General features: G+C 41.4%; 1 protein-coding gene and 1 non-coding gene across 3 annotated transcripts; both read left to right on the top strand.

Moving 5' to 3' along the window:
* polr3b (polymerase (RNA) III (DNA directed) polypeptide B) lies at positions 1-25825 on the top strand. Of its 2 annotated transcripts, none has more exons than XM_058076322.1 (28): positions 1-120; positions 1144-1176; positions 1260-1316; positions 1387-1451; positions 1519-1594; positions 2997-3097; positions 3539-3630; positions 3728-3845; positions 3946-4054; positions 5418-5540; positions 6312-6428; positions 6602-6736; positions 8621-8782; positions 10553-10753; positions 10829-10991; positions 12259-12412; positions 12497-12571; positions 12645-12743; positions 13397-13524; positions 17354-17563; positions 17659-17817; positions 18243-18360; positions 19461-19603; positions 21365-21468; positions 22163-22329; positions 23866-23979; positions 24887-25060; positions 25396-25825. In XM_058076322.1, exons 1-28 carry the CDS (start codon positions 64-66, stop codon positions 25523-25525), a joined length of 3384 nt encoding a protein of 1127 aa, XP_057932305.1. In that variant the 5' UTR covers positions 1-63; the 3' UTR covers positions 25526-25825. The 2 variants fall into 2 exon arrangements, with proteins under 2 accessions (XP_057932305.1, XP_057932304.1); XM_058076321.1 differs by lacking the exon at positions 1-120 and adding an exon at positions 142-838.
* On the top strand, positions 1839-1910 carry trnap-agg (transfer RNA proline (anticodon AGG)). The gene has a single exon. It is a non-coding gene; the product is annotated as a tRNA-Pro (tRNA).
* Positions 25826-27234: the final 1409 nt, after the last annotated feature.

Raw genomic sequence — 27234 nt, 5'->3', positions numbered from 1 at the left:
GTTGAGTCGTAGCCGCAAGGTGTTGCAAGTCATTCGGCAGTTGCAGCAGAGCATAAAGAAACTATGCTACCGGTGCCCACTAAAATAATGTTTGAGATTGATAAAGGGAAAGAAAGAATGGTAAGCGAAGAAAGGGAAAGTGACCATTTTTTCTGCGTGCCGTGGAAACGAACCTGTTAGCTTAACGTTGCCAATGAAATAAGCTAGCAGAGTGTTAGAATGTTGTGTTAGCCTGAATCTCACCCTTTTTAACTATCAGCACAGGGAAATGTTTAACATTAATTATTCATTCAGTTGTCCCCCCCCCGTTTACTAACAAATGAGTCAGCAAACCCTCCCGTGTCCAAAGACTTCCCTATGTTTGAAAACACATAACAATATGTAACTATCACAACATATTCAAAACACACAGATACAGTGTTTGTGAAAATAAACACGAACATTGAGCTTGAAAGATATAATAATGAAAGAAAGCACATGCAGAAGAAATTGGAGGCAGTGAATATCAAAATGATATTAAATAATGGTAGTAAATAACTCCACTTCAGAAGGTGGCGGTAACGTACACCATTAGTTGCTTGTCAACCGCCAATAAATATCAAACGAAGAACAGGATTTTTTTGTTCCTATGTACCCGGAACTCTTAGTGTGAAACACATTGATAGTCGCATGTTGCTGCGACTGCCGACAGCAAATCAACTCTCGTATAATGACCAGAGTTTAATGTTAATACTTAAAAATAAGACTAAATAATAGTAAAATAAGGATGGAGGTGGTTGGAGGCGAGTTTTGTAACATGTCTCCGCAGGAACTGGCAGCTCCTGTCAACACAATCGCAGTAAGTCGAACGCCGACATGGTCATACCAAGACCTCATATAAAATATGTATTAAAATAACCACTGTGTAATACCATCGATATTCTCTTTCGTGTGGGCTTTTAATGCAGTATTCAATTGATTTTATGTGTAAATGATCTGGTGTGTTTACACGCTATGACTAGTGTCACAGTAATTAACGCCGACTTCCGGTAGTGGTATTTGAAATAAGTTCACTCTCTATTTAAGTAGCACCGCTACAAAAAAGCACATTTTAATTTTATATTCTCCAATAACTTCTTACCTCCTTTCCGTTTAATTTAACAGGAAAAATGGAAACTATTGCCTGCCTTCTTAAAGGTAACAAACCAATGGGTCTAGCTTTGTGTATAACAATTATTTCAACCTAACATTTCCAAATCGTTCCTTTATTGCTTTTAAAGGTGAAAGGCTTGGTGAAGCAGCACATCGACTCGTTCAACTACTTCATCAACGTGGAGGTAAGGCACTAGTTTGTGACTAGTTTGTGTGTTTGTTTATGGTGTATGTAAAACAAATCCCGCTCCACAGATAAAGAAAATCATGAGCGCAAACGAAAAGATAACAAGTGACGCAGATCCTATGTGGTACATCAAGTAAGTCATAAAATTGCTGAGACTTATAACATTTATAGTCCATCGCAAATCATTTGTGTTGTTGCAGATACCTCAATATCTACATAGGGATGCCTGATGTGGAAGAGAGCTTCAATGTGACTCGACCAGTCTCTCCTCATGAGGTGAGGATATTGTAACTTTGTAGCCGGGACTAGTAAAGTATCAGTTTTAATAAAGTGGGTGTAATTAATTAAAAGGTCGGTTTCAATACATGTAGGAGTGAATGGAAAGTGCCAAGGGCTTTGAAAGGTGCATTATATAGTTGAGACCATTTGGGGTCGCTGTTTCGCAATACCAGATTGCGTCCACAGAGACTTGCCACATCACCAATCTTTTCTCAGGCTACTCGTAGTTTGAAGAACATATGGCTCGTTGGTCTAGGGGTATGATTCTCGCTTAGGGTGCGAGAGGTCCCGGGTTCAAATCCCGGACGAGCCCTCTGTTTTACTTTTACAGTAATCCGATTTTGGGGGTCGGGGGTGGACGGCATTTTATTGGCTATTCATGGGGCAGTCTGTGCGGAACAAAATATATATAAAAATATATCCAATGATAAGTTGGTTTTTGGTATTTAGCTTTTACAAACAGTCCATCGTAAACTGAATCAATTTTTCCACATACAAAATAATTAAATACATTTAATATCTTTCTGACACCCACAAATCACGCAGCACAACATTTGTTTTGGTCTGCACGGTGGGTTAATTTGCTGTTTACATACAAGTAATATAAAATTGTTGGACAAAGTCATACTACAACACACTAGGTGTTATATTATACTGTACTAAGGGGCTTGGGTCACCTCTGAGGGCTTGGTTGTGGTAGTTTTCAAACATAGTTTTACATCATCACTTACATTATTTGGACATTGAGTTGAGAACTTGGACTTCAAGTTTATTTTGATGCGTTTACACGTAAATTCAGCAGCATACTATTAAGTGTCAAAATAAACTTTTTTTTAAAGCTTGAAAGACCCCCCACATTACCAACTTTAGATATTGACGGCAAGTTAATTACACATAATCATGTGTCCTTTTGTTTCACTAGCACAAGTACCCAATGCTACGTTTATCTGGTTTTGTTGTAGAAGACAAAAGAGTAAAATACAGCTGTATTCCAAAAAGGAGTGATAGAGTTTGATGATACACAAGCCGGGTGCAATCCACACCAGATGTGTATCACAGGAGACTGTCAGACATTCCTAGCACACCTTCACTACATGTTTGGGTCTCCCAGGTCTGTCTGGATCCTCCCCCGCCATCTAATCCAACTTATAACCAGTTGGTGATCAGTTGACAGCTCAGCCCCTCATCACGTTTCTCGAATATGCAGACGTGTTGTGGTTCTACGTGCACTTGTGGACATCCCTATGTTCGAACATGGTGTTAAGTTATGGTTGGAACCATATGGAAATGTGACAATACTGACTTTATTTTTAAGTTTTACACCTCCTGTTTGGTGTCTGTTATTGTGTGATGTCTAAAAAGAAACTCAAGAAACAATATTCTTTTGTTTTTGTACCAGTGTCGTCTCAGAGACATGACCTACTCTGCGCCCATCACCGTGGACATTGAGTACACCCGTGGGAGTCAGAGAATCATCCGCAATGCCCTGCCTATTGGAAGGTACCTACCTACCTTATTGAATGAAATCTAATCTTGATGCTAGAATTTGCTTTTATGTAAAACCCCACTGGGAACACACTGCTTTGTGTCTGTAGCTTTAATGCTAACGAGTCTGTCTCCAAGGAGATTACCATCCACTTTATACATATCCAGTACTGACATTACACCTACATTTTAACAGCAACATCATGCTAGGTAAGCCTACTGGCTGCATAAAACCAAAATGATCAAACTTTCAGCTCCCACGTCTGTAGCTGACTGACACGTAGTTGGCAGAGCTCCAGGCTTTATTTTAGGAAATGTAGCGAAGCCTACTAGGAGCGTCAAAAACAGCAAGCCACCCGAGAGCATCATTTCAGCGAACAGTTGAGGGAAATCATAGATTACTGATACAACATTATTAATCATAAATCATCTTATTTTGTTTTTTTGTCTTGTCAGGATGCCCATTATGTTACGAAGTTCCAACTGTGTCCTCTCAGGAAAGACACCCTTGGAGTTCTCAAAACTCAATGAATGTCCCCTGGATCCAGGTAATAAGCATCTTACATAATTACAGTGATTGTGAGGGGAAAAATGTGTCATTGTTTATTCACAATAGTGGTTGGATTTCACCTTTTTGGCATGCAGGGGGCTATTTCATTGTCAAAGGTCAAGAAAAAGTGATTCTGATTCAGGAGCAGCTGTCCAAGAACAGAATCATTGTGGAGCAGGACAGGAAAGGTGCAGTAGGAGCCTCAGTAACCAGGTACACCACCGGCATAAAACCATCACTACCCCGCTACCACACATTTTCCTTTGCTTATCTTGTTTCTTATCCCACTCCCACTTTATTATTTAAAACCCAGCTCCACCCATGAGAAGAAAAGCAGGACAAACATGATTGTGAAACAAGGCAGATTCTACTTGAAACACAACACACTGACAGAGGATGCCCCCATAGCCATTATATTCAAGGTATGTACTTGAGATGTCCACTAGATGGCGCAAATACACAACCAGATGTGTTTCTCAAACAGCAATGGCGGCGCCCACTGAGACGTGGAGAAATCTTATTTGTGTTATGCTAAATTTAAGATTAACGTGAAGTTTCTCGTCAGAACTACTGTCAAATTATCACTTTATTTAATTAATGCTTGAATTCTCACAAAGTGTGCTATTTTTCCAGTGGTCATGAATGCAACATAGTCTCAAAGTCTAATGTAAACCACGAACAAGGCTGATGACAGCAATTAAAGTATTTGAGTCGTTTAAAGAACGCTGAAGAGCGACAGCGTCAAAATAGGTATTTCCCATTACGTCCGTTGTTGCCTGCTCAGGATTGTGAATGATGGACAAAAGTCCAAAAAAGTGCAGTTCCCCTTTACTGACAAATGAGAACACTGAGTGAAGAAGTGCAAAAGTGCAATTTCAATGTTGGCTGTCAATAGCTCACCTCTTCTTTATTTGTGTCAAAGTAGTGCTGCCATAACCCTGGACTCTGAATTTATACTGCAAATGTTGAATGCAAAAGAAAATGTCAGTTAGCCAGCTGGCATCATTATTAAGTTATTTACCCTCAGAGTACAAATCTCACGTCCCAGTTTGAACACCGAGTGTTTTTTTCGGGTAAAAGTCATTATCTGGAGGAGGCACTGATGTGTACTCGCTTTGTTTGCATGTGCTCCTCTCTGTCCCAACTGAATCCTATTGGATTTGGCGGTGGCGGTGGCCCAAAACTACCTTGGCTCCAGTGCGGGAGAAGCACATCAGTTTCCCACAACCTTGCATTTCCATAAGCAAATGTCAAGACACTCTGTGTCAAGACTCACGCCCACACACACGCACAATGGCCAGCAAATGGTTTTCATTCATTCAGGCCTAAGATTCTCCTGCAGGTGCTTAAAATGTTGGAAAACTTTAACCATAATGTTGCTTTTTTTAAAGGTTAAATAGTAGCATATAGTATCTTGTCTATCTCTTTGACCGCATGTGTTTGTATTGTAGTATGTAATATACCAGGGGCTGCACAATGGTTGAGTGGTTATCATGTTGGCCACATAGTCATGTCTGTTAGACCTGGGTTCAAATGTCTGTTGGGCATCTCTGTGTGAAATTTGCATGTTCTCCCTGTGCGTGCATACTCAGTTTCCTCCCGCATTCCAAAATCATGTTAGGTTAATTGACTACTCTAAATTGTATGAATGTGAGTGTGAATGGTTGTTTGTCTATATGTGCCCTTTGATTTTGACTGACTGGCGACCAATCCAGGGTGTACCCGCCTCTTCACTGTACCATAGGGTGCTTGTTATGTGTATGCACCCACTTGTCTTTTACACAGGGTATGGGTGTGGAGAGCGACCAGGAGATTGTGCAGATGATCGGCACGGAGGAGCACGTCATGGCCAGCTTCGCCCCGAGTCTGGAGGAGTGTCAAAAAGCTCAAATCTTCACACAGACGCAGGTGTCGCCCACTGCTCCCAAGTCTTAGTTAAAAACAAAAACACTGAATTAATTAATAGACAATTTTCATTTAGTCGCATAGGTGAGTGGTCTGCTCATAGGTTTCTAATTCGTTCCCTGTAAAAAACAGTTGTGGCTATAGGAAACTCCCTGATGGTTTCCTTATCAACTTCACAAGATCACAGTAGCATCTTTAGCTGCCTCTGTATGCACAATAAAGGTGTATTGGGGCTACGACTGTTGGTGCAAAACAATCAACTTATTTGTTTTATTAATGCAGACTGAGCAGTTTACTCCTTAAAGCTATTACAACATTGGTTGTGTTGTGCCATATACTTATTGAATGACCATATCCTTAAAGAGAGCTATTACCACTTTCTCAGGCACTCCAGAATTCTTAAAAAGAGGATAGAGGATCTTCTTCTTTTAAAAGAGGATAATGAACTGAATAAGATGATGCAAAAAACAAAACAAAAATGGAGACACTTGTTTTTGTCTCCACTAGCCTGTTAAGTCCTGTTGTTGTTGTTGTTCCTAGCAACAGCCTACAGCAGCGCTTGTATTGCTGCCTTCACCATGTCTTTTCATGGTATTGATTGTGTCCATTGTATGATGCACAATGAGGCCTTAAACTATATACAGTAATTAAAGGCAGATAATGCTTATTTAATAATACTTACAACTTATGAGATTATTATACTTAATTTAATGTATTCAGTCAGGTTATATGCTTAATCAAAATCCTTGTGGTGGTCTTTGTTATTGTTCTCAGGCTCTGCGATATCTTGGGAATAAAGTCCGCAGGCAGCGTATGTGGGGAGGACCCAAGAAGACCAAGATGGAGGAGGCCAGAGAGCTGCTGGCATCACTTATTCTCACTCACGTGCCCGTACGTAAACTTGTTTCTTAATGCAGTAACTACATGATAATACAGTAATTATAGTCCAATGAGGTTCTTATACAGTTCTTATTACAGATCAGAGTTTTTTTTATACCTGACACTTTTGACTGCTCCCTTACAATCTTATTCAATACAGTAATTATGTTATTGTTGATCCTCAGGTCAAAGAGTTTAACTTCAGGGCCAAGTGTATTTACCTGGCAGTGATGGTGCGCAGGGTTATCCTGGCTCAAGGGGACAATAAGGTGGACGACAGAGATTACTATGGCAACAAACGTTTAGAGTTGGCTGGGCAGGTAAGCCTGACTTTATTGTCATGGAGTCCAATGTTTGTGTTGCCGTTGTCAAAGAAGAGCATCCGAAATACAGGAACTAAGCCATACATGGTACCCTTCTGTGCCATGACACTCCTGAAAATTTGAAAAATGTACAGAATTTATATTTTGCACGTCTTCATCGGGCATTGTAAAATGTTCTTTACACTAAAGCCGTAAAACGCAACGTGGTTAAAATATACTCAACCATGCCAAGTCACGCAAGCACAACCACTCGTGTGTGCTAAACTAAGCTAACCCCCACTAGCTTCCATTCACGCCCTGTAAGAAAAGATTCCACCAGCTTTTCCTGGTGTTTTTGCTATATCAACCTGTTTAGGTAGGGAGGGGGCTGTGTAGCGTTTAGTGTGTTATAGACGAACAACAACAATGGCGTCACTCTATGCCAGTATAAACTGCCTGTATTTTAGTCTCTGTGGATTTCCCTCTTTCAGCGTGCATTTCAGCACTTATGTGTTCTTCATATCCAAGCCGTTGCTGCCAATCGCAGGAAGGTCCAGATCCCCCCCCCCCCAGCTGGGACAAACTTCCATATTTCATGTATTATCAATCACAGTAGTGATACCATAGTTCGGTCTGATTGCCTTCTAGCTGCCCTGTTCTCAAGTTTTCCCTGTTTTCTCAAAATGAAAATATCGGCACGTTTTAATCTTGCAAGATCTTGTGACACCCCAACAATTAACATATTTTGACACTTGTATAGCTGTCAATAATGTTAAAAAGTGTAACCTCGGAAGTCTTTATCCTGTTGACCTCCCTATCTGCTTCCCTGTACATATTGACATAATCTTCCTGTCAATCTTAATTCAAATGTTATTATTTTCTTATTACTCATAGAAAATAAGCAGTGTAGAAATTGGATGGATGGGGTGTCAGCAAGTTAACTTACTGTATGAAATTTTAAACATTAAGTAACATTATTAATATTATGGGGACATTTTAACCCGACTTTGTATTTCCTTTATCTCCTTCGGAAAAATGTCTCCAATTTGAACAAATCATAAGACGATCAGAGTTGTGGAAGAGATTACGATCGGTTGTGTTATAAATCATCTGATGATAAAAGAGACTTTGCAACTTGTTGTTCATTTTCAGACTGACGAGAAGCTTCTAAAACCACCAGAGACCAAATAATGCCTTCTCTATAAAGAGGCCCCACTAAGTCGCATGCACTAGATCACAGCATCAGAACCAAGCCTTGATCCATCACCTGCATCTTTGTTTCCGCTTGCTCCATTTACTAAGACTCATTGTTTCCCCGCCGCTTTGTTTTTCCTTGTCTTGTTTTCTTCAGCGCTTCCCCATCCCCTTCTTGTATTCCAGCCTGGCTTTGTCAGGACAGAGATATGGCGGTGTGGCACCAAAATCCCAAAGCTGTGGAAGCATGGGTTTTTTTTCAGTGCACTGACAATAGACTCTGTGCCTTGACTGGAGCGATTGAGCTAATCCGCTGGCCCCCGGCTCTGATAATGTAATTACTGCTGTCTTAAGGCCTTTAATTTCCCCCACCCTAACCGCCCCGACCTGCTCCGTACAAGGAGCAGGAGATGGGAGGAGGTGGGGGAGTGCTCCTTCAATAGGAGCTTACCACAACAGCAATCTTCTCATTCTCCAATTATGCGTTCCTGACATTCAACTAATTGGCCTGGCCTGTAATTTAATTAATTTCAAACAGCGCCGCCTTCTATGTTGTGATGTACTGTATGTTAATGCTCAGGCTGATGGTGGGGGATGTTTGGGAGGCAGCCGCCTAGTGGGGCAGGACCACAACCGGAAACTAAGGCACCCCTGCTTATGAAACATAACCTTGGATCACATTGATTTGACTTTTACGTACTTTTGCAGCTCCTGTCTCTGCTCTTTGAAGACCTTTTCAAGAAGTTCAACTCAGAGCTGAAGAAGATCGCTGACCAGATCATTCCCAAGCAGCGAGCGGCTCAGTTTGATGTGGTCAAGCACATGAGGCAGGACCAGATCACAAACGGCATGATCAATGCCATTTCCACTGTGAGTGTATAATACTATCATGGCGACCATGAATAATTGGTTTTGTCATATTTAAAACATAATGATGAATTAATTTACAGATTCAACTTCCTTTTTCAGTTCAGGGAACCTATTATGCTTTTTTCCACTTTTCTGACCTATAAATGTAGTTAGAATGTTTTATTCTCATGTTAAACAATGCCAGTTTCAGATAATGAGGTTTGCGCATTTGGAAGTGAGCTGAAAGAAGTTTGGGATGGCTCAAAACGCTTGCTTTCAAAAACCATGGTAAAACTGCCTCTTTGTGATATCACAGAGGGACCGACTTCCTTACATAGGCGTGGATGTAAGCCAGATAAGTTCACTGCCCTCCCCCCAAGCTCTACTACTCTGTTTACGAAACAAGCTTAGGCAAAAGTTATTGTAATTGGTGATTTGCAGCAAGATAAAAAATAATTTAATAAATAATAATTTGCCAAATTGTTGCTGGAGCCAGAAGCGGTGCACTCTCTTTCGCTTGAGCTCCACCGCACCAGCGATGCTACGTTACCGTTCTTAGTTCCTACATGGTAAGCCATGAGTCTCCTGCCAGTAAATCATGAGCTACCAGTTGGTCCTAAACCCTTTTCAATTAGCTCTCCAAATACTTTATTCATTTATTATTAACTCCTATACCCACCATATTAGATATTAGTTAAGAAGTACTTTGGGTGTGTGACCAATCATAGCGGAGTGGGTTGTGCCTGGAGGCGGGCCGTGGGTGGAATAAATTAAAACAGACAGTTTTGGTGGGAAGCCCAAATCCCAGGAAATACAGCTGGAATAGGTGCAGATTCTGGAAGATCTAAAAGGTTTTCTGTGCGGGTTATTGTGTGTAGCTGCTCTACAGGAGTCCACAACTCAACACAAAGGGGTCGAAATATGAGCATAATAGGTCCCCTTTAAATGAACTGCAGGAAAATAACATACATTTTAGACTGTGGTAGTGATATGTAGTAGGGATGCCTGGATCCACAGTTTTTATTACAGAGACAATCCCAATAGCTGAATCTGCAGATACCCATACTACTTCAATACCAGTGAAGTGGTCACTCGGCAATTGCGTCACTGAACAAAACAAGCTACTATTGGTCGCAAAAAGAATATCAGAGAATATAGCTGTCTCTACACATGCAGGGCCACACACACACAAGCGCTCAAGAAAGATATGCCTTTATTCGTCCCTCAGTGGGGAAATTTGAAACTTGTTGATTTTAATTATAACTACCTTGGCAGATTGCCAAGGTGTCTGATTTTGCATTTTGTCAAGTGCTCCTAATTAATTGTCTTGTATGTAAGCAAGCGCCCTAATGATTTTTTGAAGCTATCGTCGCCCATCACTCACAATTTTCTGTGCTGAATATCCTGTAATCCCGAGAGATGATTTTGAGCGCTATGTGACACATCACACAAGATGTGACATGTTATGTGACACTACATGTCAGAGCAAGAACATTATTAACTAAAAACCCACCTCTTTAAATCTGTTTTTAATCTTTTTAGTCTAACTTTTTTTATATTTGACTGCTGTGCCCCGCCCCGCTTCTACTCATGTTTTAACTGTGTATTAACGAATAAATGTTGTATTTTAATGTATCTTTTACTCTGTTTACTTGCTTTATTCAACTCTATTCTTCTGTAAAGTGTGAGTATTTTGAAAAGCGCTATACAAATAAAATGTATTATTATTATTATTGATGTTAAAGCACACCTCTTGTTTGACAGTCACATCTATTGTTTTGTTTTTGTCAGGGCAACTGGTCTCTAAAGAGATTCAAGATGGACCGTCAGGGGGTTACGCAGGTCTTGTCTCGTCTTTCCTATATTTCTGCTCTCGGCATGATGACTAGAATCTCCTCCCAATTTGAGAAGACCAGGAAGGTCAGTGGTCCTCGCTCGTTGCAGCCGTCCCAGTGGGGCATGCTGTGCCCATCTGACACACCTGAGGGCGAGGTGAGTTGAGGGGATATTATCGTTAATACAAGTTATGAACAATAACACAATACCCCGTTGTTTGTGTTGGCGTAGGCCTGCGGACTGGTGAAGAACTTGGCCCTAATGACCCACATCACCACTGACATGGAAGACAGTCCCATCATCAAGCTGGCTTTTAACCTTGGCGTGGAAGACGTCAACTTGTTGTGTGGAGAGGAGCTCGCCTACCCAAGCGTCTTCCTCGTCTTCCTGAACGGTAAACATTCCCTCAGAGCTTCATAACTCCCATGGAAATAACATCACATGTTTTTTTTATTTGTTTAAGATCCCACAAAAGCAAACACTAATCCTCTGTATGTTAATGCTTTGCTCATAAACACGTAAACCCAAAAGACAGTTTTTGCATAGGGCCAATAGGGCTGATAAGTCTGTAATTTCATGCCAGTAGCATTCTTTAATTACTAAACGTGTGTGTGACCACTGATAAGTGTCACATGACATTAGCTGGCGTCATATTTAATTAGCGGCAAGCAGCAGGTGTCAAAGCCCTTAAGAGTGTTTTCAGTGCACACACAGCTTCCTCTGTTGTACACTCACTCACATGTTTGACGTGATATGAAGAGAACCTCAGCAGGCACTCCGAGAGTGGAGCGTACTTGGCCACTATATATGCTTTTCTTTTCATTTTTTTACTTTTTGGAAGTGAAATATTCACATGGTACACTTTATCAATAGACTGCTTTTGCCTCTGGGTGTATTCGACAAGCATTACACAACCTGATTCGACAGAAAAGGGATGATTTAAAGCAGGGGTTTCAAACTCAATTTACCTGGGGGCCACTGGAGCTAGGGTCTGGGCAAGGCTGGGCCGCATCAGGTTTTCCAAAAAAAACAAACGCATTTATTAAAAGCAGAAAAATATACAAACTTTTTCAGTGCTTTTCCAGCGATTTTCTACAATAAAAGCTCTGATAAAACATTCCACTGTTCTCAAATATCTTATTTTTTCTGCACAAAATAAGACGAAAAATAAATAAACAAATCAAGAATAAAGGAAATCAATCAATCAGTAATAAATAAATATAATAATAATAATAAAACAGCGAATAATAAAAACTTAAGAAACCACATATAGTTGGTGGGTAGACAAATTATTTTTTTCAGATTAAAATTAACAAAGCATTATTAGAAAAATAATGTACTGGCTCGTTAAAAAAATAGGATAGACTCTCCTTTGTTGCCATGGCGACATTAGCTGACCCATAGTAGCGGTCCTTGATAATGACGCACCACCTCTTAGCACTAATGTTCCAATTCAATATTGTGCAAACTTTGTTGCACACTAATAATGTGTTTATTTCAGAACATGGTCTTATTGTGCACTTGGAACAAATACATGTTGTTGCCCCAGTGGCTTAATTCCACTTCAAGAACCATAGTGAGAGCTTTGAAGCATCTACAAACCCAAATTTGGATCACTGTCAAAAGTTTGAAGCAAATTAATTTCGGTAATGCATCCACAGGAAACATTCTTGGTGTCATTCGAGACCATCAAAAGCTGATCAGCACCTTCAGGTTGATGCGCCGTGCAGGTTTTATCAACGAGTTTGTTTCCATCTCCACCAACATGGCTGACCGTTGCGTTTACATTTCATCGGATGGAGGACGCCTCTGCAGGTAGGACGTTCGGCGTCATGCATACTTCGTATTCCTTGTAGTATTAATTAGCGGGTTGACAATGCTTGTTGGGTCTCCTCGTAGGCCGTACATTATTGTGAAAAAGGGTCAGCCCATGGTGAAAAACAAACACATTGAGGATCTGTCCCAGGGCTACAGGTGAGGGCCAACAGATTTTAAATATCACTTTGATGGCGCTTATTTAGCTATTAACTTTTTTTATTGTCTCCAGAACCTTTGAGGACTTTCTGCATGAGGGTCTGGTGGAGTACCTGGATGTCAATGAAGAGAACGACTGTCAAATCGCCCTCTATGAGCACATGATAAACAAGTGAGTGGTTCTTCTTGTTTTCAGTCTATTTCCTACAGGAAATAATGTAAACAGAAAAGCAAGTTTTGACTCAAAGATGATTTGATGCTTGCTGATCAGCGAGTACGTCTAAATATCATACTGCCCTTTACCTGAAAAGCCGACTACCGACAAATCTAGGGACTTTTTCTGGTTTTATTAAACACTTTTGGAGACTGACATGAAAGCACAAATTGCTCAATGAGCAGTAAGTCTTGCTACAGGCCCCTCCCCCATTTAAAATGATCAAAAATCTCATTTGGGACATTAATAAATATGACAAAAAGAAGGTACAGAAGTTCATTTGTATTTATAAACCTATTTGCTTTGCTTTTCAGTCTTTTTTTAATGCATTATGGACAATTATGCAAATTAGTCAATGGCATCTTTGCAACCGCCACAAACTGCAGTCTGGGAAACTCTGGGAAACACTACATGTGGCATGACATAGCTACACAAGGAATTCCCATGTTGTGTGTGACTCTCAGGAAGCCTTTTTGTCCGAATTCCGATATGGACACCTTCAGGGACATTTGTTCTACTGCATCAAAATACTTTTTCACAGGAGAGCCAATTCATAAAAGATTATACCTGCAGTGTTGTTAATATTAATGTTGTTTATTTTACCTTTGCAGAGATACAACGCACTTGGAGATTGAGCCCTTCACACTGCTGGGTGTGTGCGCTGGCCTCATTCCCTACCCCCACCACAACCAGTCACCCAGGAACACATACCAGTGCGCTATGGGCAAGCAGGCCATGGGTAAGAAAGCCTGAGCTGAGCGTGTAGCTTTACTCACGTGGTAGGTAGGGCTTGGCGATATGAACCAAAAACTCGTATCCGCATTTATTTAGGTTGAATATCGGTATACAGGGATAACGACCTGTCAACTGCATCAGGCTTAGCAGCTGTCTAACTTCCTTGTACATTTGTTTTAGAGTAAATAATTGTGACTTGAAAACCTGCCTGGACATGGCGAGTCCATTGTTTTCAGCAGGTTTTTGAAGCCGTTTTTTCCACTGTTGCAACTGGGACTATATACTGTAAGCAATGGAATAGGTTGCTTTTCTTTTCATGAGGGAAACAACAGGAGCGCGGCGGACATCGCACACATTCCTCATATTGGAGTTTGTGTCAAGTTTTAAGGTGGTAAAATTTTTTCTTTAATGCTCTGAATTCAAAGTACCTCCATATTACCGAGTTACTGCTTATTCCTTCTCGACTTCTTCCACCGCAAACGTGGTAGCCTATTGGCTTCAACTGACCCCGGGCAGTTTTTTCGGATGCTGCAGACATCGTAGACTCTCATATCATCATCATATCAATACAAGAAACTGATACGGTTATAATAATAATAATCCTCAAATACACTTTACAGAAGAATGGAGTTGAATAAAAGCAAGTAAACAGAGTAGAAGACACACCGAAATACAACATTCATTTGTTAATACACAGTTAAAACATGAGTAAAAGCGGGGCGGGGCACAGGAGTCGGATATAAAAAGTTAGACATTAAAAACAGATTTAAAGAGGTGGGTTTTTAGTTGTTTTTTGAAACTGGTAAGGTCAGGGCAAGCACAGAGTGAATGGGGCAAAGAGTTCCAGTGGGTGGGGGCAGCGATGGAGAAGGCTCTGTCTCCCCAGGTTCGAAGCTATGAGTTATGTACTTACTCGTTGCATTAAGTCATAAGGCACGAACACACACCAACAACAACAACACAAAAATGTACGACACAGCGGCTATTGTTTACAAGAACTTCCTGTATACAAGGCGATTTTCACGTGAACATCTTATGAGCGTAGTTTCCACAGCCAAAGCAGAGGCTAGCTGCAGTGCCTACCAGAGTCGGTGTGAATGGCACTTTGCGGCAAGCCGGAGCCGCAACGGAGAGGCTGAAGCCGGGCCTTTACTTTGTCTGACGCGCTGCACATAAAAAATCTATGAGATACAAAAAATGAGTTTAACCTTTTATTGAAGAAAAATAATAATCAACTTATGATACCGTGTACAAACTCATAATCAAAGTAATCACAGAGATGAAAGGAATTAGCGGTCAACAAAAAATACGGCAACCCTGCACACCTGAACAGGTGCCTATATTAATGAAACGTCACCGCCCATAACCGTTTGACCTACTTCCCTTATCCACGTGATCACGACAAATCTAAATAATATCATAAACAATAACAAACACCACTATTCAAATGTAAACTATCATGCACCTGCAAAAATCATTCATTCATTCATTTTCTACCGCTTTTTCCTCACAAGGGTCGCTCGCGGGGGTGCTGGAGCCTATCCCAGCTGTCTTCGGGCGAGAGGCGGGGTACACCCTGGACTGGTCGCCAGCCAATCACAGGGCACATATAGACAAACAACCATTCACACTCACATTCATACCTATGGACAATTTGGAGTCGCCAATTAACCTAGCATGTTTTTGGAATGTGGGAGGAAACCGGAGTATCTGGAGAAAACCCACGCATGCACGGGGAGAACATGCAAACTCCACACAGATATGGCCGTGGGTGGAATTGAACCCTGGTCTCCTAGCTGTGAGGTCTGCACGCTAACCACTAGACCGCCGTGCAGCCCGCCTGCAAAAATCAATCCAAATTCATTCATGGCTCCTACACTTACAATCAATTTAATCTCATGATTTAAATCTTAACACCTTTGTTAACCCCAAAATCTTCTTTTTTACACAGTGAAATCTTAACACAAATTGAAATCCAACAAAAAAAAAAAGAATCCCGTCAGTCGCACATTTGAATGACAGATAGTGACACAAGAAAAAAAAAACACTCAATCACACATGCATGCTGTGTATGTGTGTGCTTGTGTGGTTGCGCACGGACATCAAACATGGGGTGCTTGCGTAGGTCCTTCATTGTGCCGTGTGTGTGCGGTGGCCCTTTCCCTGCCAGTCACCCAGAGTGTCATTAGCAATTCATTGTGTCTGCGCAGGCTGTGTTCAGGGGGGGTCAGTGTGCTCAGCTGCGAAAGACCACAGAGTGTGTGCCCGCAGCTCCTAGGTAACCACAACTTCCCCAAACGGCCCTGCTAACATTTGTACGAGCCCGTGTTCCCCCACCGCTCACCCCCCCAAAACTCTTTACCCCCCCCCCCCCCCCCCCATCTTTACAAAAACACAGACTGGAACTATATTTGGCCCAATATCCTCTGCCTTGTCTGTTTTGTGTGGACAAGCCTATACATGTGCAAATCTGTTTGTGCGGCCCAAGCCCATTATCACAGCCTCTGCGCTTGTAGCCTGATTGTCAAGTAATAGCATGTGACAAATGTCACAGGCTCCCAGGGAGGCCATTCATTATGCCATAATTCTGCCTGTTCCGCCTCACTGAAGGAGTAAACACCCAAAATCCCCCAAATCAGCAATTTGGAGGTGACTTATGCATAATATATATAACAGCAATGAAAGTGATGCTTTTAGAGCATATGATGCTCTAAAACGTTTTGAGCAAGTTATTGATACACACAAAAGATACCAGTGTACCTTAGGAGGTAATAATGCTTGTCTTTTATGTATCAGGATTTTCACAATAATGGATCTTGTCTATAACTTATTATACTTATTTTATTCCATACAGTATATACAAATGCTGGCAAAACAATGGCAGGGGTAGCAATGCTTAGTTTTGATTGACATCCGGTGGCATTGATTTAACAATGTCTTTATTATTGTTGTAGTTTGCAATAGAGGTTTACACGGAGCGGTTGGCCCAACGGCTGGCCGGACTCCTCGGCTAACGGGGCGGGGCGGGCTGAAGAAATCTCAAGCTATGGAAAACTAATATAAAAAAATATTGATAGCCTCATTTGTTTCTTGAAAGGTCACCTATATTGTCCATAATCCTTCCTTAAATCATCTTTTTTTCACACAATTTATACTATCTTGAGCTGAAAAGAGGTAATTTAATTTTTGCGCTTGTTCGGCCGGCTGACGGCTGGCCGCTCAAATCTCACCACGGCTGTGGACGGCTGTGGCTGTCGTGCCACGGCTGTGGGGCGGGGCGGCCAAGGAAAAGCACAGCCATGTATGGAATGGAATGGAATGGCCTTTATTGTCATTATACAAGATGTACAACGAGATTGGAGAGCTTCTCCTTCCAGTGCAGTAGTCAAGTTTAAAAAAACAAACAAAAAAAAAGTATATAAAACTAGAGTAAAAAAGACAATTTAACAAGATATCCACAATATACACATAGTATTGCACAGGAGCATATGCAGGAGCAGATATATTAATTTTAGTGCAATGATAAATGGGTCATAGTGCAAATAATGACTGGTGTATACAGATGAGTAAAGTCACATATGAGTGTATTGTAATGGGTTGTTAAATAAAAAAATATGATTGAGGTAGTAACTAGTTGACCTCTAGTTTGCACTACTTAGAAGCATTTTTTTATATTTTTTCTTCTAATTGAGCCAAATCAAGTAACCAAAATATTTGAACAAATAACATTTTTCTGTAATGCCTTGCAAGTTGTACCTCATTGCAACTTAGAGACAGAATTTTGGTATATCTTTTGTATTGGAACTCATTATTAATGATCTTGTGGCCTCCAGGTACAATTGGCTACAACCAAAGGAACCGCATCGACACGCTGATGTACCTGTTGGCGTACCCACAGAAGCCCATGGTCAAAACTAAAACTATCGAGCTGATCGACTTTGAGAAGCTGCCCGCTGGACAGAACGCCACCGTGGCTGTGATGAGCTACAGCGGCTACGACATTGAAGACGCTCTTGTACTCAACAAGGCCTCCCTTGACAGAGGTGAGCGGAAGCTCAACTAGTGTGTTGAAAATGTGGTGGTTTGGTATATAGTGGTCTTGGCACTAGACAACTCTGCTCTTGACTGTCCATCCCAGGTTTTGGTCGTTGTCTGGTGTACAAAAACGCCAAGTGCACGCTGAAGCGTTACACTAATCAAACATTTGACAAGGTGTTGGGCCCCATGCTGGACGCCACTACAAGAGAGCCCATTTGGAGACACAACATTCTGGATTCTGACGGTATCTGTTCGCCTGGTGAGTATTTTGGATGTCACCAAAATCTTTTCATGAATCTGTACAAAGGGCGGCATGGCGGTCTAGTGGTTAGCACGCAGACCTCACAGCTAGGAGACGAGGGTTCAATTCCACCCTCGGCCATCTCTGTGTGTAGTTTGCATGTTCTCCCCGTGCATGCGTACTCCGGTTTCCTCCCACATTCCAAAAACATGCTAGGTTAATTGGCGACTCCAAATTGTCCATAGGTATGAATGTGAGTGTGAATGGTTGTTTGTCTATATGTGCCCTGTGATTGGCTGGCGACCAGTCCAGGGTGTACAGGGTGTAAATGCGAGATGATGATAGTGCCTTTCAGTGTGTCAGTGTTTCAGTTCTGTGTGTCAACATCTCAACTCCCCAGTAATTTGCATGTAAACAGAGCTGAACTGTGTCACATGCTGCAGGTGAGCGAGTGGAGAACAAGCAGGTTCTGGTGAACAAGTATATGCCAACTGTCACTCAGACGCCACTGGAGGGCAGCACCCAGCCAGGCCAGCCGCAGTACAGAGATGTGCCCATCAGGTTGGTTCACTGTGATAACACCTGCATAACCTGCAAACGACTGTGTTATATAACATTTTCAATTTTTGAAAAAATGTAACTCTCAGAGAGCCCACAATAATGTATAGGGAGTGTGTACATTCACACATAAGTACACACCGTGGACGGAAACAGGAGGACATAAACATTAGCAACAATAGCATAGCTATGTGAGCTACAGTGCTTACATTATACTCAAATTTTACAACATCATGCCAAGTTAGCCTGTTTGCTGAATGATCAAACATATTCCACCCATGTCTGTAGCTGACTGACTTTATTGGTATTTATTTTAAGATGCATACATTGTTCCCTCGCTCTATCGCGGTTCACCTTTTGCGGATTTGCTCTTTTGCAGATTTTTTCAATTATTTTTTTATTACAGCATATGAACGCTGTTACAGGCTGAGCCTGGCCCTTTAAGAATAATTGCATTGTGGGACATTGAGTCTCTCTCTCGATCTGTCTGCACCGCCCATTGTCTTATGCCTTCTGATTGGTTGTAGACCATTGTCAATCTCCTTTGGGCTGCCCTGCCGACTGCTGTGTCTTGTTGGCTTAATAGCTTGCAGTTTTTGTATGATTGCAATATTCTCCCTGACAAAATGTCCTGCGCTCAAAAGGTAGATGTGGATGCTAACCATTACACAAACTTCTGGTGGCTATATGGCACCATTATGGAATACTTTTTACTGTGAATGCATCTTCGGTTTGAAGGTGGACTGCAATGGTATCTTTTAACAAGGATACAAAAACACTACAGTGCAGCAGAACAGTCCCAGGATGAAAAGGCATCGTTACAAGAGTGAAGTAATGCGCAAATTACTTAATTTCTTGTCTCCAACCTGTAGGTTGATCATTAAAATTCATTTAGGAAATTTTGGAAATCTCTCTATCTCTCACAATAAATGATAGAACACTGTACATTTCTCTCAAAAGTGGACCAAAGATGTGAGGGAGATGATATTGGTGATTATGTTTCAGACATTTGGTGCTTATACGATACTCATTACTGTTATAATATCAAAACTCAATTTTGCACAATAGGTGGAACTTAAAACACTTTGCCTCTTGCTCTGCAGCTACAAGGGCTCAACAGACTCTTACATCGAGAAGGTCATGATCTCATCCAATGCCGAAGACGCTTTCCTCATCAAGATCCTGCTGAGACAAACCAGGAGGCCCGAGATCGGGGACAAGTTCAGCAGTCGGCACGGACAGAAAGGTGACGGCGTAATATCAAGCTCTGCGTCATCCTGACAACAGGTTGTTGAGTCACGTCTCTTAGCGGCCCCCCCGCTCCCTCCTCCCTTCCACGTCATCTTCCAAGAGCTCTTTTCAATTAATTGGCTCTTTGTCCTGTGCCAGACTATGCAAATTTATTACACTCCAGCAGTAATCTGCTGGGTTAAAAAAAAGGAGTGTTTACAACCTCCATTGTTGTCCGTCACCCTCCCCTATGGAGGGCTGCTATGATGTTTTAATCAAAAAGCTAACTGGCGCCGTGCATAATTTACTCTCTTCATTAAAGGCACTGGACACAGGGAGGTCAGCTCAGAACAGGACAATGCCTTCTGTAACATGTTGTGACGGAGCGAGCACTGGAGAGTTGGGGGGGGGGCTGGTCAGTAGAGAAACAACACTCACTTTCTGATAGTTTGCAGCATTAACCACTAAAGGCATTGTAATTTGTACAACCAATTGCACATAATTTTTGAATTATTTCTCAGCAAATAATGCATGAATCTTATTGATATTCTATGATGGTGCTTTTTAAGGTAGAACGTAGGATCCTCAACGTTCGGTGATTTATGTAGAAAGTGAGTGTGAGCTTCTCATGACTGGTCCCATAAGTCCTGGTCAGCAGAGCAGAATAAGTTAATTATTTACCGCTCGCACACACACACACACACCACAGATGTGTGTGTGGAGGTAGGAAGGAGGGCGTGTCCAAGGGGGGTCGTTCATTGTGCAAACCGCCAGCATGGAGCTGTAAGAGCTGTGATGGAGGGCACTGGACCCTGGCTGTTGTCCTGCCTTTCTTTGCTGATTTCATGCCTCTTTTATCATCAACTTTCACACAAAACAAACAACACCAAGCACGTCTGCCCTGGGAACCACTGCCCAAGCCTCGTCTTCACTCACTGACTTCACAAATTTATCCCACCTTATGTTTTAATTCCGCTGTTTATTTCCCCCGCCCCACATTCATCCTGGTTTCGTCCATTCAGTATCCCGCTTGCTGTTGGAACGCTTTCCCAAACCTGGCCACCGCTTGTTGTTGTCAACATCCTGTCCGACATTAGCAGTCAGGGGCATGGACCAGGCCGACTTAGGGGGTGGTGGTGGTCTCTTTTTTTCTCCCCATGTGCAAAGGTTTCAATATCTCCTCTCCAAATAATCTCACCACCCCCACCGCTCCACTTCCTCTGAGCTGGGAGTCGGCCATGTGTAATCCTGCTCTCGTTGTCGAGCTTTAAGCACCTTTCTCCGCTTCCTGCTCGCTTTCTTTTTCTCTATTTTTTTTTCAATTGCAAATGGCCTTACAATCTGTTTGCCCTAGCCAGGCAAGAGTGCTGTGGTCCCCTCAGCAAACATTTGCACTTGCACTTAAACTCTCAGCTACCGGGCTTGATGAGTCAAAAAAAGAGGGATTCTGTCGATCCACATGAGCGTGGGATGTCCACCCACCAGTTTACCGCTAATTTGTTTGTCATAGAGCACATTTCCACCAATGGATGTCATGAAAACACTCACCTAGATGATATCCTTTAGCCTTATTACAACAGTAAATAGTAGAACAGCATTATCAAAACCACTTATATGAGTATAAACACTGCGGCTCCAAAGTAATTTACACCTTTGTCCTGTGGGCGGAGCTCTAGAGACGGATAAACCCTCATTTACTTCTTTTTGTTTAAAATTGCTTTAATTGGAATGATGTGTTGACCTCTGAACTCTACCTATGTAACTGTCTGTGTTTCAGGTGTTTGTGGCCTCATCGTCCCACAGGAGGACATGCCTTTCTGTGACACGGGCATCTGTCCTGACATCATCATGAACCCACACGGCTACCCCTCCAGAATGACGGTATGATGTTTTCCCCCCTGTTTCTATCCATCACATACTGTAATTAGGTATAGTATGAGGTGAATGTAATAAATGAAATGTACTACAGCATTGCCATGCTTAGTGTTCCTCCTCATCTTTCATCTTCCCTCATTCTCCCACCACTGAAACCCCTCCCGCCTGGTGAGGAGTTAGACAGTTAACTATAGTGACAAGCCCCTCATTATCTCCTCCTGAGGTTATCATTGGCTCCCAGAGCGCTTGTCCTTTTGACTAAACGACAATCTGACAGCGCAGCACAAACAGATAGCTGTTGCCACGGAGACGGGTGCTGAAGTTTTATCAAACATGCACAGAAGACTCCAAAAGGAGCCCAGCGTCTCTGCCAGTAAAAAAAAATCACAAGTGATCTTTACTGCTCAAGTTCCCGGTGCCAGCGTGGTTGCCTGCTATCCGCCGTCGCCATAGCAAACACTCAGCAATGTTTGTCTGCGGCCGAGGAGCCCAGCAAAGAAAGTAGGTGTTGGCCTTTTATGTGGCCAGGGTGGGGGTCAGGGGTCGCCCGGGTGTGACCTCTTATTTGGAATGGTTGGAATCAGTCATCCTTACACGGCCGGTGTCAGCGCCAGGCCTACATGTGTTATCTAATGTGGACAGAGCATAAATCACACACAGGGTGCTTATGAACCTTTTAATGTGCCGCCCTGCCCCTCAGGTGGGGAAGCTCATCGAGCTGCTGGCTGGGAAGGCGGGAGTCCTGGACGGACGCTTTCACTATGGGACGGCCTTTGGGGGCAGCAAGGTGAAGGATGTGTGTGAGGACCTGATCCGCTATGGATACAACTACCAGGGAAAGGACTATGTCACCTCTGGCATCACTGGGTAATGCACCATGATGATGAATATGTTTTATCATAGTTAATATACTTTGCATGCATATTTTGTCTTTATTTAGCTACAAGACACTTGACAAAATATGTAATATATTAGCACCAGATCACAGTATGATGCCCTGCAGTACTGCACAAATGTTCCCCTTGGAAGTCATGTACCGGTAATTAGAAATCTGTTCCAGGGTTAAACTGTGGCCATCAAAACCTTTAACTGGCCAGCCAATAATTTAAAGGGGATCTATTATGCTAATTTTGTATAGGAGATGTGGACTCCTATACAACAGCGCAGAAAGCTTCCTTCTAGAACAGGGGTCTCAAACATGCGGCCCGCAGGCCAAATGTGGCCCGCAGGACAGTAGTTTGAGGCCCCCGCCTTGATATGAAAGTTTAATATTAGTGCGGCCCGTGCAAGTTTGATATGGATGCTGTATGGTATCATGTACCCAGAAAAATTATTACGTTTGATTAATGTTCATGTTAAAGGTTAAATAACTGTTAATAGTTATCCTCCCTATCCGTGTGGAAGTGGTACGTTTTTGGCTATTTAAGTTTAAAGGAAATAACTTGAAGGCTACCGTTTAGGTCGCTAGCTCTCTAGTTTGCGAGTTAGCATGTGTCTCAAGACCCTGCAGTTGCGCAATATGTTGTAAATAAAAAAAGTATAAATGTGACTATAGTCGTGTTTTGTCATGTCTACAGGGCTCTAATAATGCTTTAATTTTAATCTGAAAAAATTAATTTGTCTACCCACCAACTATATGTGGTTTCTTAAGTTTTTATTATTTGCAGTTTTATTATTATTATATTTATTTATTTATTACTGATTTTCTTTATTCTTGATTTGTTTATTTATTTTTCATCTTATTTTGTGTAGAAAAATAAAAAGTAAGATATTTGAGAACAGTGGAATGTTTTATCAGAGCTTTTATGGTAGAAAATTGGAACCAAAGTGAAGTTTTTTTAATTTTTTTATTTTTAATAAATGCGCTTTTTTTTTTTTGGAAAACCTGATGCGGCCCAGTCTCACCCAGACCCTAGCTCCAGGGGCCCCCAAGTAAATTGAGTTTGAGACCCCTGTTCTAGAATCTTGAAATTTTTGTTTGCTTTGTTTTTTTTGTTGGTTTTTTTATGTTTTCAAATATGTTTTACTGTTGTCAGCCTTATATTCCTTTTTTTTTATCCCGGTCATATAGTACAGTAAATATGCAGTTTAAAAAGCCACTGGATTATGAAACAAAAATTTAATTAAAAATTCAATTACAACTACTCACCTTTTTAAAGACACAAAATATTGTCACCCAGTGGACTTTTATAGGTATTGCTGATATTAATTAAGAAAAATAACATACTGTACATATGGTTGCTTCTGTGATAATCATCACAAATTCACCCTTCTGCTCTGTCTGGCATCATTCTGTGGTAAGTGTCATAAAAAAGCTTGAGGTGCTCACTGGGCTGAAGACATGACAACTTCAAGGCATTGTTTTGTTACAGCAATCTCACATTAATGTTGTTTCCCCATCAGAGAACCTCTGGAGGCTTACATCTACTTTGGACCAGTGTACTACCAAAAACTGAAGCACATGGTCTTGGACAAGATGCACGCCAGGGCGCGGGGACCCCGAGCTGTTCTCACCAGGTAGCATCTTCCTGTAATTAGACAGGAAACAGGGGCCACATCTGACCCGCCAAGAGTTTGAATCCGGCCCACCATTTGCTTCTGGAGTTTTTAATTTAAACTTTTAACATACAAACTGGGGCGGCACGGCGGTCTAGTGGTTAGCGCGCAGACCTCACAGCTAAGAGACCAGGGTTCAATTCCCCCCTCGGCCATCTCTCTGTGTGGAGTTTGCATGTTCTCCCCATGTTTTTCTCCGGGTACTCCGGTTTCCTCCCACATTCCAAAAACATGCTAGGTTAATTGATGACTCCAAATTGTCCATAGGTATGAATGTGAGTGTGAATGGTTGTTTGTCTATATGTGCCCTGTGATTGGCTGGCGACCAGTCCAGGGTGTGCCCCGCCTCTCGCCCAAAGACAGCTGGGATAGGCTCCAGCACCCCCGCGACCCTCGTGAGGAAAAGCGATAGAAAATGAATGAATGAATGAATGAACATACAAACTGACAAAATGACTTGCAAGTAGTCAGAGTGTAAGTAGTTTTTCACATGCAGCCATCCAAACAACCACCTTACCCACGGTGCCAAAGAAACACAAGTCAACATATACATGTATGTCACCACAACTTGACCTACTCACTTCACTCATTGTCTGGGAATTAAAAAAGGAGGGATGATCACATACTCTTTAATAGTCATTTTTTTAGCTTACTTAGTTCATATTGTATATCACACATTTGCTGTGGTCTGATGTTTAAAGTGCACACAAGCACATATACAAAAGTTTATAACATGAAATTAGTGTGCATGTATCAAATATATAAATTTTATTTTGTTATCTCAATGCAAGTCAAAAAATTCCCATTCCTGCTTTAGAGCCGGAAGAAGACATGTCCACTGAAAAGTTTTGATTTCCCTGCGTCTTAGGCAGCCGACAGAAGGTCGCTCTAGAGACGGAGGTCTGCGTCTGGGCGAGATGGAACGTGACTGTCTGATCGGTTACGGCGCCAGCATGTTGCTACTGGAGCGCCTCATGATCTCCAGTGACGCCTTTGAGGTGGATGTGTGCGGGCAGTGTGGTCTGCTGGGATACTCAGGCTGGTAGGATGGATATCTACTATATCCTCGTATAATAAACGTCTACAATGGTAACTTAGGCAATAGCCACATGCACTGATATTTTAATATACATTTTTCTATGCGTTTTGGCCTTTTGTCCACACCTACAACATAGGTTTTTGAAACTAAAATCCCAGCCCAGCAGTCTTGTCTTGTGTGGCTGAAGTTCACACTTTCTATTTTTGTCATTCCTTTTGAGTTTGAATTGTTGGTACGTAGAACTGGATTGTTGCCATTTTTTTTTTGCCAAGGATGAGTTGTCACTATGAATGTTTTCATTGGTGAGTCTGACCATGATTTTTTTTTTCATCCTGCAGGTGTCACTACTGCAAGTCATCATGTCATGTGTCCTCGCTGCGTATCCCGTACGCCTGCAAGCTGCTCTTCCAGGAGCTGCAGTCCATGAACATCATCCCCCGACTCAAACTGTCACGCTACAACGAGTGACCCGCCTCTCCTTTGCATCAAACAGGCAAAATAATAATAATAATAATAATACATTTTATTTGTATAGCACTGTTCAAAATACTCAAAGACACTTTACAGAAAATTTGAGTTAAATAAAAACAAGTAAAGAGTAAAAGATACATTAAAATACAACATTAATTTGTTTATACACTGTTAAAACATGAGTAAAAGCGTTCAAAAGATGAACAATTCTTTTTTCCACATGCTCTCCTTTTTGGTTATTTTCTCCATCTTGAGTTTGTCACCATTGTGCTCTCAGTTTGTGTAAATAATAAACTCTCAGAATGATATCTCTCGCTCTCTCTCAACTCTTGTGTTGTATAATTTCCCCCCTTGTACCTAAAGCTGCTCATTAGTTTTCCACAGTCATAAAAAAAGATCTTGTGGAAAAATCTGAAATGAGGTTTCTGACCTTCTTATCTCACGTTAGTGTTTTTTTTTTTAATTGCAATTATTAGATTTTTAAAAATATTTGTTATTGGGTGTTTTTCTCTAATAGTCATTTATAGTTGCGTAATTACTTTTTCTTATTCTTAAAAGATTATGGTTTTGTTGCTGTTTTTATTATTATTATTTTTTTTGAATTAGGGTGCTAATTTTGTGCTATTTTTTTCATTTAAAATGACAAAATACAAATTAACAATGTATTTTGGTATATTTAGTAATTTTTATACTTTTGTATCATTTATCTTTTTTTGAAAAAAAATTAATTGGTGGGAAAATGATCACAAAAAAAACTCAATTTTTCAGTGAAGTTTTCCAGAAGAATTTTTTTTTTATATAGCTGTCCATTGGTTCAGTATACAGTACTTAATTTTTTAAGAGTATGGTTTTTGTTTTTCAACTGTTTTTTTAAGTTAATAATTAAAAAATACACTTTCTATATACACTATATATGACAAATATTTCTTTTAAATCCCTCATTTTCAGGCAAATGTTTGTTTTCATTTCGTAAGCCAAGCCCTTTTTTTCACCCTGATGATGTCATAACCTTCTTGGTATTCAGCATCATTCCGTGTCAAGTCGCGTAAATCCCTTTTGAGACGTATGATTTCCTCCCATCAAAGCCTCAATACACCCCCCCCCCCATTCAACACCCCCCACCCCACCCACCCAACACACACACGCACACATAATTGGGGACTTTTGCAATAGGACAATAGGACATCCGTTTGTGTGGTTGCACATGTATATAAGAGGAAGACTGCACCTGTTCTTGTTAATTGGCTACCATTAATTAGATCCTCTTTTCTCTATTTTTTTTTTTTTTTTGCTTGTGTTAAAGTCGAGAAAATGCACTTTTAACTGTTTGCTGGTATGTGTTACAGCCTGTCTGGTGGTTTCTGTATGGCGGCGGCGGCGACGTCCAGCAAAAGTCCCACTCGTCAGTGCAGTGAGTAATTCAGCCATAATCCTCCTTCCTTTCTCCTCTTCTTCTTCTTCTTCTCCTCCTTCTCCCCCTCTCTCCTGTGGTTCCATTCATATTCTAATCACAGCTTTCCCTTCTCCAACTCTCAGGCACTCCATCAGAGCAGCCTCGGGCTTTGCACTTTTTTTTTTTTTTTTTACTTCCCTCCTCTCCTTTCTCACTCTCACTTTCTCTTCTTTTGTGATTGCTCCCCCAAAGTAAGAATAGGGGCACCACACACACACACAAAAAAGGTGCTAAAACCCAACAGGAATAGTGT

Source organism: Doryrhamphus excisus, chromosome 6 (assembly GCF_030265055.1).
Source record: "Doryrhamphus excisus isolate RoL2022-K1 chromosome 6, RoL_Dexc_1.0, whole genome shotgun sequence".
Classification (NCBI taxonomy): Eukaryota; Metazoa; Chordata; class Actinopteri; order Syngnathiformes; family Syngnathidae; genus Doryrhamphus; species Doryrhamphus excisus.
This window is presented reverse-complemented; position numbering and strand designations above follow the sequence as displayed.